Source organism: Manihot esculenta, chromosome 18 (genome assembly GCF_001659605.2).
Source record: "Manihot esculenta cultivar AM560-2 chromosome 18, M.esculenta_v8, whole genome shotgun sequence".
NCBI lineage: Eukaryota > Viridiplantae > Streptophyta > Magnoliopsida > Malpighiales > Euphorbiaceae > Manihot > Manihot esculenta.
This window is the reverse complement of record NC_035178.2, coordinates 4,686,144-4,699,451: the sequence shown is the minus strand read 5'-3', so window position 1 is coordinate 4,699,451 and position 13,308 is coordinate 4,686,144. Positions and strand designations below refer to the sequence as shown.

At 32.7% G+C, this 13,308-nt stretch overlaps 2 protein-coding genes across 3 annotated transcripts; both read left to right on the top strand.

Moving 5' to 3' along the window:
* On the top strand, positions 1-1,677 carry LOC110606323 (transcription factor bHLH93). The gene is made up of 4 exons (XM_021745078.2): positions 1-699; positions 803-970; positions 1,066-1,233; positions 1,364-1,677. The coding sequence occupies exons 1-4, from the start codon at positions 73-75 to the stop codon at positions 1,448-1,450; spliced, it is 1,050 nt and encodes a 349-aa protein (XP_021600770.1). The 5' UTR covers positions 1-72; the 3' UTR covers positions 1,451-1,677.
* Positions 1,678-8,661: 6,984 nt separating this feature from the next.
* Positions 8,662-13,181, top strand: LOC110606761 (auxin-responsive protein IAA9). Of its 2 annotated transcripts, XM_021745737.2 has the most exons (7): positions 8,663-8,830; positions 9,971-10,419; positions 10,498-10,724; positions 10,796-11,022; positions 11,179-11,320; positions 11,859-11,920; positions 12,743-13,181. In XM_021745737.2, exons 2-7 carry the CDS (start codon positions 10,009-10,011, stop codon positions 12,778-12,780), a joined length of 1,107 nt encoding a protein of 368 aa, XP_021601429.1. In that variant the 5' UTR covers positions 8,663-8,830; positions 9,971-10,008; the 3' UTR covers positions 12,781-13,181. The 2 variants fall into 2 exon arrangements, with proteins under 2 accessions (XP_043809398.1, XP_021601429.1); XM_043953463.1 differs by lacking the exons at positions 11,859-11,920; positions 12,743-13,181 and having other exon boundaries at positions 8,662-8,830; positions 11,138-11,320.
* The last annotated feature ends 127 nt before the right edge of the window (positions 13,182-13,308 follow it).

Below are 13,308 nucleotides of genomic sequence, written 5' to 3'. Positions count from 1 at the left end.
GGTGCAGCTTCTCACTATCAAGGCATCATCATTTCCCAAGAGAAAAGTGAGAGTAGAAAAAGGTGTGGAAAAATGGAGCTTAATTATCAACATGGCTTCTTAGAGGAGCTGCTTGCTCTCAGAAGAGACACTTGGGAAAACATCCCAAGCTTTTCTACAGAAATGGGTGAGCTTTTCTCTGGTGGCTGGAACTTGGATTGCTTTGATCATGGTGATAATCCTGCAGCCACACTCCCTCCCATTTCTTTCCATGAAGAATTATCTTCTCCTCTTAAACAAGACTTCAACAATTACTACTTCAATGAAGTTTCCTGCCCTTTTGGCAATGAGTTCTCATCACCGCCATTCACAGATGAGTTCTCAGCTCCACAGTTCACTGATTCTTCGTACAACAATCTTGACACGCCGCCGTATCCTGTTCAAGAAGATACTCCAATGTCCACAATGGAGGATGATCAGGAACTGGGCCTGCTTCCAAATCATACCCAAAGTTTGGAGATGTTTGATACTTGCAAAGTTGAGCCAATTCAGTCTCCTGAAGTGCCGGCTTTCAATATTGGTCCTTTCCCAGAAAGAAAAATGAGAGGTAAGAAGTTAGAGGGGCAGCCATCAAAGAATCTAATGGCTGAGAGAAGAAGAAGAAAGAGGTTAAATGATCGGCTTTCTATGCTAAGATCAATTGTTCCAAAGATAAGCAAGGTAAGAAATGATCGATTAACAATTTTGTAAGAAGTTTATATGTCTGCACAGAGGCTAATTTGCTGATTTTAATGAAAATTTCCTTTTTTTTCTTCTTCTGCAGATGGACAGAACATCAATACTTGGAGATACAATAGATTACGTGAAGGAGCTACTGGAGAGAATCCAAAACTTGCAACAAGAGATTGAAGTGGGTTCCGATCAATTGAACATGGTGGGCATTTTGAAGGACACAAAAGCAAGTGAATTGATAGTGAGAAATTCACCAAAAGTATGCAATCTGCACACATTCAAGCTACAGTATAAAGAGCTGAAATTAACATATCTTGTTCCTGATTAAATTCCCTTTCTGTATTCATTCTGCAGTTTGATGTAGAAAGAGTAAATGAGGCTACACGGATTGAGATTTGCTGTGCAGCCAAGCCAGGGCTGTTGCTATCTACAGTAAATACTCTAGAAGCCTTAGGCCTTGAGATTGAACAGTGCGTTATTAGCTGCTTCAATGACTTTGCAATGCAAGCTTCTTGCTCGGAAGTAAGAATTCCAATCATTACTTGTTAGCTTTACGCATTTTTTGGCTGCCCCTTTTCACCACCTTTCAATTTTTATACAATTCTCCATGTATGGATGTCTAATTCTGTGTTCTTTCCTGTGAGAATGACAGGAACTGGAGCAGAGTAGACTGATAAGTTCTGAAGACATAAAGCAAGCATTATTTAGAAGTGCAGGCTATGGTGGAAGATGCATGTAGAAATGAAAGCAGTAGAAAACGGAGGAAATTTACAAGGACTTCTAATAGATAGTTTTTCAAATCTCTGTTATTTGAATGAGGCTTTTAAGTGAGGCTGTAGTCACTTCAATTTTTCAAATAAGTTGCTTCTACTCATCAAAGCTTTGTACTTATCTCCTTCAATTGGAAAAACACATCATTGCAATTGCTTTAATGTAGTGGAATTCTCTGGGAAAGAGCTCATCAAACACCAGTGTTTTTCTTCATCAACAGCTAGCTTGTGGTTGTTGAATTTCCTTGCAGCTATTGTGAATCACATATCATTCTGAATTTTTCTATGAATGTACAAGACAATAGCTGTAAATCCCTGAATTTTACATCAATAATTTTAGCATATTTTCCTATCTGAGCAGCTAAATATGCAGTAAAATATAGTGGTTAGTATCTAATAGAGTAATACTATCGTGGGAACTTTTTATTTTCTCTTGCAAAGGTAATGTAGAAGAGACTCATGCACATGCACACAGGCAATGACACTTCCAAGATCTGTCAATCAAACACAATTCAGATCTTATGATGATAGAACAGCAACATTGCGGGGACAATACTGTTTTCCTGTTTTATAATGAAGTACATGTTAAAGTTGTGGATTAGACAGGTGAATAGCAAGCAAGACATATCAGCAAGTTGCATTTACAAAATAACAAAAAAATAAAAGAAGACAAACAAGGTACATAAATTATCATTGTCTAGACTCTAGACTCACCTCCTTGCTAGAGATGTAAATTTATCCCACTGCTTTTTGCGGGCAAATATACTTGTTAATAACTCAACTCCAGTAAGTTTAGTGATAACCTTGAATCAAATCCATTGTTATCCTATCAACTGACTCTGTTGTTTCACGTTTGATATGGTTCATTTTATATAAAAAGAATTCAAATAAATTTTTATAAAATCATGCATGATTTCATTTCTTTTGAAAATGAAAATTTTGTGATAAAATGGAAGTCCATAGAAAAACAAACAACTAAACCTCAATCTCAAACTAGTTGGAGTCAACCATTTGGATCCTTCATCACCGGTCAGCGGTACTAGACATATTGGTAACTATAGAATTGTAATACAATAACAGATGCATATTCTGAAAAAATCAAGGACAGAGTTAAAACACAAATCCTAGCAATCAAACAGGTTTATAATTATAAAGACAAAAGGGTAGTAGTGTCAACTGTTTGTTTTGACAACATTAACTTTATGTCCATTCCATAATATGCCAAATCCACAGCTCGGTAACAAAATAATATTTAGATTCTAAGAGTATAATAAACTCTGCTTTTCCCCTAAATGTGAAATCAAGATTGTCTTATCCTTGCTTGCTTTAAAGCTTGTTGATGGTCTTATGGAGAGCTTTGATGGGCAGTCGACGTGGCCATGATACTCACTCGCCATCTTTAACAGGTAAGAATCTTTTGCTATGACCCCAGAACATGGCCAAACTTTATTGAGAGAATAGACCCAAACCCCCACCGAATATATATATATATATATAAAAAAAAAAAAAAAGAAGCGTTATGAACTTGAGTGCAACATAAAACCTCCTACAGTATCCAGCAGGAAGAAGCCGAGATGTTTCCAAACAGGAATCAGGAAGGTGCTGAGATATTTCCATACATGGGATCCACTAGAATACCAACAAAAAGCTCTGTATTTTCTGATTCTTTTTAGACAATATAGGCGTAGACAAATGATTGTTCACTTTGGCATGCCATAAATTCCATAAAGCAGAACATGCAAAATTGCGCAATTTAGTATTCAAGTGAAAAAACACAAACTGCCAATTGCACTTGATAATCTTCAGTTTTTTTTTTTTTTTTTTGGTCCAGAAGATAAGAAGAATGTCATCAAGAGCCAACCAAAGTAGCAGAGAACTAACGTGAAGATTAGAGGCCAGCAAATACGAGTAAGGTAAACTTGGAGAAAAGGGTACCAAAGGATTTGCTCCAGGAACGCTCTCTGTCAGCAAAATTTCCAAATTCGAAGAAAGCTATGTTTTTGTAGTTCTGTTCTTTCCCTTCTCATCTTCTCTGCGGACAAATCACAAATAGGTTCCCTTCCGTTTCTGGTTAGCACCTGAAAATCAAAACGACGTCGCCCCTTGGCCCAAGCCAACAAGGCAACAGCTCTCACCTTCAGGCCCATTACAAACACTGTTCAATTTCGCTATGATGATCCCAACTGGAGAATAACAATGGCTGCCTTAAAATATCATAAGAATTCAATTTTGTTGATCTGTTTTTTGCATTTATCCTTTTTCTTTTTTCCTCTTACATAAATTGGAATTCCTCATTATTAGTAGTGCAATTTCAGTAAATTTATTGCAATAATTTATTTTTTATTATTTAGTTGTAATATTAAAAAATAACAATATTAATAAATTTATATATGGTAATATTGATAAAATTCTTAAAATTTTAAAAAAGAATTATTATATTTTTGAAAATAATAAGTCATTTAATTTTCCCTTTTAACCACGAAAAGCATTTTCTCTGGATTAAAATCTTTCTGTGAGATTTTTCATAAAATAAACAGAATATAAGTGTAAAAGTACTTTTTTTTATAGGCATTTTTTTTTATGGAAGGCTATAATACATTGATACAGGCTTTAAGCCTAAAGAAAAACACCCAGGCCAACATAAACATTCAGGCCCAAAAACAAGCCATACCAAGCAGAGAGCCTAAGAGCCCTAGCCCACAAGAAAACTCAATCCCAACCCAAAACTGACACCCAAGTTGAAGCAGGCTAAGCCCAAACCCACTCCACCCAACCACTGAAAATAAATTGTGAATTTTTAAATACATATATTTTTTTATTTTATTTAATTTAAATTAATTAATATTTAAAATTTATTAATTTAATTAATACGAATTCACATTTGAATAAACTTATTAAGAAAACAAACGGCCAGCACACATATATCTTTTTATTTTTCTCAAATTCCAATAAAATTTTTCTCTCTTTGAAATTAAAAAAAAAAATTGTGTGGGAGTTATTTTGTTTTATTAAAATGAAAGAAAATAATTGAAATAGTAGAAGGTAGCTATCAAGAGTAACGTCATAATAAAAAATGTGTCACCCGTGTGCAATGCTTGTAGGGTTGGGGTTTCATAGTCAGAAACGTCACGCTTTATTCATTACTAGTTTCTCTCTTGCATGCCCATGCCTCTCCATGTTGAAATTGTCAGATGCTTTCGTTGAGGAGTGGAAGCTTATTTTTTTAAAAATATTATTTGAACAATATTTTATAAATTGTTTAATCAATTTAAAATTATCAAAATTAAAATATATTAACCAATTTAATTCAAAAATATATATTATAATATAACAGATATCTAATAAAGTTTGTAAGGAATTTGGCGTACTCATTATTTGAATTTATTTATATAAATAATTAATTAATATAAATATATTTTATAATAATATTTATTATTTAAAAAATTAAAATTTAATTTTTTAGAAATATTAACTTTTTCAAAAGAGTTCGCATTTATTTATCCACTAACTACCAAAAAAGAGGGAATGACTACATTTTGGACGCCGGAGCAAACTGACCGTTTCCTGCCGGCATAGTACTGCAGTACACTAGCGGCAAAGGTGGCAGACAATTAAAGAGAAAAACCAAAGAGAGTTTATCTCTCTTGTTTGGTTGATGAAATTACCATAAAAATTTCTATTTGAAATGTCTTTAAATTGATTGTACTAGTAATTGTGAAGTATAGATCCTACGGCCCATTGTCCTATAAAAGACTCATGGGCCCGAGGACCAGCTTCTTTATTTTTATTTATAATCAGAGTTTGATCTGATGAGTGGAAAACCACATTTCATTTCTTTTCATATTTTAAAATTTAATAGCCTCAAAGTGAAAAAAAAAAATTGGAAATTCAGAAATATACATACATATCATAAATAAACTAAAATAAAATAAAAATAAAATATAGTCCCTTAAAACTTAACTTACTGAATTTTAATGTTATTCCTTATATTTCTTAACTGATGTCAAGTACTAATAAAATTACTTTAATGTGGATTGTCCATTAATTTACGTAATTAAATATTGTGAAATATTTTTTAAAATATAAACTAATCGCTGATTATTATTCAATTGGGGTGGTGGAGCGGAGGAATAGAGCGGAAGACGGAGGTCCGACGGGCGGCCCAAATTGGTTGATGGCGTAAGGGTGACGTGGGCAAATGAGAGAGTAAAGAGATGATGATGATGTTGGCAAAGGAAGGATGAGCATGGTGGTCTATAGATGTGCACTATATATGTATGGTTTAGAGGCAGGCAAGGGCAAGGCGTGCAAAAGCTGGTGGCGTGGCAGTTAATCATGGTTACTTAAATCTCCTTTCTTTTTAAAACAACATTTCTCTTCCCTCAACCAGAATGAACGCGCGTGTACCCCAATTTTCCCTCGCGCTCGGACATAATTATTTACTTTTTACGTTTGTTATAATTGAAAAGGAAAAATCATTTGTGTTCAGAAGTAAAAATGATTTTTTTTTTTAACCTTTCATTTCATATTAAGAAATTTATAAGAATTTAATTTAATTAATTTTTAATAATTTTTTTAAATAAAATAATTCAATGTTATAAATTATGCTGAATAAAAGATAGAAGAAAAAAGTTTACTTTTTTTTAAATAGTGTTAATATTTTCACTATTAGGCTTTGTTATTTTAAGAAAAATATTTATATACAAAAAATGTGTAAATAATATTTTTATCAAAATAATTAATATTCTAGTAATTAATTTTTTAATGTTTTCAATACTAAAAAATGTGGAAGTTATTTTTATATAAAAATATTTTTTTAAACAAAATGCAATCTTATATTTCATTTATTTTTTGAATAAAATATTTTTTAAACAACATATTTTATATTTTTAATTTTTGAGATGCTGAAAAAAAATTAATCAATAAAACATATTTCTCCATGAAATGTAAACTTAAGTTATTTTTAAATAAAAATAGTTTTCATTTTTTAAGTTATTTTTTTTGAATTTTATAAATCGTATTAACATATAAACATCTTTTACTTTTTTTAACGTTATAATCAAATAATAAAAAAAAAAATCCAACCACAAACATATTTCTAGGAAACAAGTGGAATTTTAAATTTCATTGTTTCATGAAAAACATTATCTATATATTTTGATATTTGGAGTCTCGAAAAATTTGAGTGAACAGAAATTATTTTTTAGTTAAAAAAAATCAAATTATTTTTAAAATAGTTTTTTTTTTTAAGAGGAAGCCATATTTTAAGTAATTTATTAAAACATTTCTATATAAATAAGTTAATATATTTTATTTTTAAATTAAAATTAAACAATAAAAAAATTATTTTATTAAAAAATATATCTCATAACAAGATTTTTTAAATATAAATTATTTTATTAATTCTGTTTTTTTATCTATCCTTTTGTGAGTTTTCTTTTATAAAATTTTAAATTTGATGGATATACAATATTGAAGTGTGCGTGTGTATATATAATAATAATTTTATTTATTTAAAAGCACTTACATTACATGAGGTGTTTGGCAATGGTATGTGCGAGTGGATGATGGGAAATGATTATCGGATAGAAAGAAATGCAACTCGTGTTTAGGCAAAATGTAACAAATTCAACAACTCCACTCCCTACAAAACTCTACATCTATACAATTTAATCAACCAAGGAGACATCCCAATCCTGCATTGCCTCATTACACATGCCATTTGCTATTTTTTCTCACATCAGTGATCCCAAGTGGATCTCCCACCTTGTGTCACATGCTTCTATTCAAAAAGGCAAAAAATAAAGTTTGGTTTAGATATATTTATAGTATTTTTTATGAAATTATATAACATGAAAAAAGGAAAAAAATAATAATAAGAGGGAGGAAAATTAGATGGATAGAAAAGTGAAGTGTTTGTATTAATTAGTTTGGAGGGGAGGGGGAGATAGGGAGGGGACAAAGGGGAGATGAAGTTGAAGGGAAATGATGTATCTGGGGGACAAGAAAGCGGCTTTTAATTTTGGATTGCCGGCCACAGAACGCGACATGTAACTTCCTTCACTGACTGTCTGCCTCCTTTGGTTATTGCTTTCCCCCACGCTCTCTTTTCCATTTTTGTACTCCACGTCCCAATCACGTTTCCCATTTTCATGTTTTTCTGTTTCAATGTAATCCACACTCCTCTTCATTTTTCCCTTTCCCTCAGGTGTTACCCACCAATACGCCATTTTCACTCTTTTCTTTCCCCCTTTTTTTTAATTAAAAAGAAATTACTCCCTTTCCACACGTATCACAAATTATAACCTTTTTTAATTATATATATTTTAAATACATTAAATTTATTAAATATTAAAAAATATTTAATTATAATATTCTTAATTTGCTACTTAATTTATAAAATATAAAAAATGTCTTTTATATTTTTTTGGCTGAAAATCGATTTTATATAGTCTGAAATTTATCATTGGCTGCTTTTTTATTTTTAATAATCTCAGCTTTTTAAAGAAATGTGTTTAATACTTTTGTGCGTGTGCCGCATGCACGCCTTAATCTCAAGTGGACACACAACTCATAAGTATTATATTCTAAATGTCACTCGATGGATAGTATTATCATGAGTAATCTATTCTTACAGTGAATAAAATCATTCACTATTTTTCACATTATCAAAATATTAATATGTTTTTTTATAATTTTTGAAAATAAATATTTTTTAAAGATCACTGTATATATGTAAATTATATGAGCTAAATTATTTGTTTTTTATAGAATAATAAAAAATAAATTAATAAATATAATATTTAATTCAATTCGGTTGTTTGAAATTTACTAAAAATTAAATAAATTAAACTTTCTATTTTATTAAATTTCTAAAACCAATTCATTTTATAAAGAAAATAATAAAGACAATTAAGAGCAGCATTTATTTTGTTTTGGATGAAGTTATTTATTTATATTATTTGAGTTTGACTATCCCTTTCCTCCACGCATGGCCATGGCCCAAGGGTTCCAATAAAGAAATAAACATTTTTAAAACTTGAAATTCCTAAACTACCCTCAATGTGATCAACGGTTTTCCTTTAACCATAAAATATCCTCAGCCACTGATGCGTGTTCCCCCGAATCGACTCGTTCGGCGGATTATTATTATTTTTAAAGTGCTTATTTTAATGCATAGAGTTTCACATCAGACAGCAAATAAGCTTTTGTTGCTTTGTGCCAAATGTAGGATCCTTACTGCTCGCTCTCCCTCTGAATTTCTCTTATTCTCTGCTCAAATCAAAGCAAAAGAGAAAAAAGCTTCAATCGATCATCTTCTTCAGCTTCAAATCCACAAATCTAAGCAGGTATATCTATCAATTTCTACTACTGTATAAGTTATTCACTTAATTTGTTTCTTTCTGATTCTTTTCTTTTCCAGTGATTTCTCACTGTTGTTTTTATGCTTGATGTTACGTGCTGTGGTTGTTGTTACTAAGAGTCTGTTTGTTACTTGAGATTGCCGAGGAAAATCAAAGTCGAAACAGAAAATGTTGTGATCTTTTTGTTTATTTGAGTTTTAGCTTTGGTTTTGGAATCTGTACATTGAAAAACCCCAGTGGCTTTTTTAAGCTGAGCTCAGAATTGATTTTTGTGGGCGATTTCAGAAAAGTTAGTTCTATTTCCTCTTCCTTTCTTGGCACCCAAACAAACCTTCCGTGTTCGCATAATTTTTTCGCCGTTTTTCTTCAACGTTTCTAAATATTATTGGCGTTGTTTTCTCTTTCTTTTGTTTTTTTTTTGGACATGTAATTAGTATTATTGGCTGCAATTACTTAAAGTTATCCGCTGCTCAGGATTTTTACGTTTTAAAAAAATGTGTTATACTTTCAGTTCGGAGAACAAATTTTTATTAGCAGCAAAAGGAATTTAGACCTTTCCCGCTTTGAATATATATCGAAGGTCTTTTTGTTCTACACAGTTTTATTTTAGCTTATCTTGACGTCTGCAATTGTTTATGCAAGTGATTCATGCAATTCAAATCGTTGGATTATTTACCATCATTTAGTAATAAATCGAGATTTAGAGTTCTTTTACCTTTTTTTGAGAACATTTTCATATTTTCTTGTGAAAGAAAAGCTACTATTGCTATGTGTTTATCTATGCTTCTTGGACGTGTTAACTTCTAAATGCTTTAATAACTCTTAAAGATCTGGTAATATGTGCAGTTTTTTTGCTTCTAGTTTGTCCCTACTGTTTTTAGTATGGTACCTTACATACAAATTTGTGATCCAAAGGAAGTTTGATTAGATTAGGCCAATCAATTCTGTTTTTGTTGAGTTGATTGCTTTACTAGGGCGGTCAGCTGTTCAATGAATGCATTACTATTTACTTGTTTGTCTTTTGTTTAAAAAGATTCAGTGAGTTTGTTTTATGATCAGCTTCTTTGAATTCGAGTGATTGTATATTTTTTCTTAAAAGAACGTGGCATGCAATTCCCTTTACAGGTTACAGAGATTTCTGAGTGTTTTTCTTCTTAAATCTGATGTCTCCACCACTACTTGGTGTTGTGGAGGAGGGTGGTCAGAGCAATGTCACTCTACTGGCTTCTTCAACCTCTGCAGAAAGCATATGCCAGAATAGCTCTAACTTGAAAGAGCGAAACTATATGGGACTGTCAGATTGTTCTTCTGTGGACAGTTCAGTAGTTCCTGCTGCATCTGATGACAGCAAGACTCGTCTCAATCTGAAAGCTACAGAACTGCGACTTGGTCTTCCCGGGTCTCAATCTCCTCGAAGGAATTCAGATCTTAGCCTGTTGAGCTCTACACAACTTGATGAGAAGCCCTTCTTTCCCTTGCACCCCTCTAATGATGTTCACTGCTCTTCAGCACAGAAAAATGTGGTTTTGGGTAACAAAAGAGGGTTCTCTGACACCATGGATGGCTTCTCAGAGGTGTGAACAATTAGTAGCTTTACTTGTTGGAACAGAAAGATTCCTGTTGAACTGATATTTTACTAATCTGTGGTGCAGGGTAAATTTATTTCAAATTCAGAGGTTAATGTGATGCTGTCACCTAGGCCCTCCCCAAACTTGGGACTGAAACCTGGTTCTGCACTTGAGAGCTTTGGGACTCAAGCAGCTAAAGTGAAGGACATAGCTTCCCCAAAGGTACCGCAGGAGAGGCCTCGTGGAGTAAATGATAATAGACCAAGTCACAATGCTTCTGCAAACAACAACAGTAGCGCACCTGCTACCAAGTAAGTGCAGAGAAGTTTCATGGTCAGTCTCTTAACTATGAGAATATTTTTTAATTTTCCTTCTTTGGCAGGGCACAGGTTGTGGGTTGGCCACCTATCAGATCATTTAGGAAGAACTCTCTTGCTACCACGTCAAAGAACACGGAAGAAGTGGATGGAAAAGCTGGATCTGGTGCTTTGTTTGTCAAGGTTAGCATGGATGGTGCCCCTTATTTAAGGAAAGTGGACTTGACAAACTACTCTGCATATCAGGAACTGTCTTCTGCCCTCGAGAAGATGTTCAGCTGCTTTACCATAGGTGCGATAAATAAAGTTTCATTTTGATATGGAGGTTGTGTTATGTGGAAATCATTATTAATGTTAAGTAATCAGTTATAAACTGATATTCAGTATTTTATGGGCATCTTTTCTAGTTTTCATGGATCAAGTTACTGCTATTCCATTATGATGTCAGGCCAATATGGATCTCATGGAGCTCTGGGAAGGGAGTTGCTGAGTGAGAGCAAGCTGAAGGATCTTCTTCATGGGTCAGAATATGTTCTTACCTATGAGGATAAAGATGGAGACTGGATGCTTGTTGGTGATGTTCCATGGGAGTAAGTACTTATTTACTTTACGCCTTTTTGTTGCTCTTTAGAAATTTTGCCTGTTGCAAAGCATATTCTTGCGGACAATAATACCTTTTCAATTCTTCAGCTTTGAGAAGTAGTTGATACTTATGCAAAGCTGCAGAAGTTACAACTCTCTTCTGTAATATACTACACTATATTAATTTCTATGGATATTTAGATGAAATCCCTGGGGAATCGCTCCAGAAGATGTAAAATATTTTCATCATATATTATCTCTGTGCCAATTCTGGTATTGAATTTTTTTTAAAGATCAAGTAATATCCATGAATCTTTGAGGGAAAAAACTAGCGAGTAGCTCCTTCAGAATGGCATTGCGAATAATGGTGTATTTTGACTTGATTGTTCTCATTATGTAGTATGCATACATCTTTACTTCTCAAAAATTAAGTTCAGAAAGGTTATTGTGTCATATGTATCACGCATTGCCAAAAATTTAATAATGAGGACATGTGTTGATAAATTTAATGACATGCACGCATTCTTATTCATCTTTGTACTTCAGGATGTTTATTGATACATGCAAGAGGCTGAGGATCATGAAGAGCTCTGATGCAATTGGCCTAGGTGTGTATTTTATGTTTTAAAGTAACTATTCGTTAAGTGACTATCTTAAAGCAACGTGTTGCTGTTCAAACTACAAGAAAATGTCATTATGGTCACAATAATCATAACTATCTACTGACTTTTTATTAGTAGGAATTGCCTCTTGATATCGAATTTGCATTGAAAATCTTTTAGGAGCATGGCAAAAGCATTTTTAGATGTTTCACTTGTTGAAAATTTTGTGGTTCTCAGAAAGAAAAGAAAAATTCACAGGATTGTGGAAGAAGTTTTGATACTTGGACCCTTGGTCGAAAAGTACAGGATACAAATGCTTAGTATTTAATCATGGATCTTGTGCATGAGAGAAATGTTGTATAGTGTTAATCTTTTGTCTCCAAGGATCAAGATGTTTTAGGTTTAAATCTCTTCTAAAGGGTAATGCATCATGCACCGACTTTCAAGTATTGTCAATTTTCATTTGAGATGTAAATTATTTTCCTTGTCAAACATGTGAAGGAACATTTTCTTCTTGAACCCAATTTCTTTGTTTTGTGTGTTTCCCAGCATTTTATTGCGGGCTTCCTTACTTTTTTTAACCTAACAATGTTAATATCTTGAAAAATGCTTTTATAGTTTGTGGAATTTTTAGTATATGTTTGATCCATCTAGCAGATGTATAAGTAGGTGATAACCCCTAGTGTTCGGCAAACTATAATTTCATAAACTGACAAAAGTTCAATTATTTGCATATGTGTGTTATGATGCTTGTTGCCAGTTATTTGCATGTCATGTTAAATATCATTGCATTGAGTTTATTTTTGGATATTTTTATTCTGTATGTAGCCCCAAGGGCTGTGGAGAAATGCAAGAATAGGAACTAGCCAACAGTGCTATCGGTCCAGCACATCAGGGTTGAAACTTTTGAAATTGGTACCTGTTCATGGTTCAAATTGCCGGCAAGGGGAGCCAGGAAAGATAAGGTGTTGGACTGGGCACAATATCATGGGTATCTGTGTTTATGATCTTACTGTGTTTGAGTTTTTCCCTTCAAAGCATGCATGTTTTCTAAGCTCTGTTAAGTTTATAAAATCATAAAACTCCAAAGACATGGGTATTTGGGAGTGCCATTATTATTCTGTGTTAAAGTCTGGACAAGTTCCTTCAATACGGAACCGTAGTCTGTAAAGTGCATGGTTTGTTGATCTCATTATGTAATGTTTGTCTGGTGAAAACCTCTGATTTCAGGCAAAATCTAGGAACCTGACCATATTTTTAACATCTATCTATTTGCTTGCTTAACTATTATAGTTTTCACATACTTGAAAGCAAATAATGTTTAATTAGTTTGATTGCTTTGGAGAAATAGAATGACTGGTAAACAGTTGATTTAGTTGAATATTTGTTTTCAA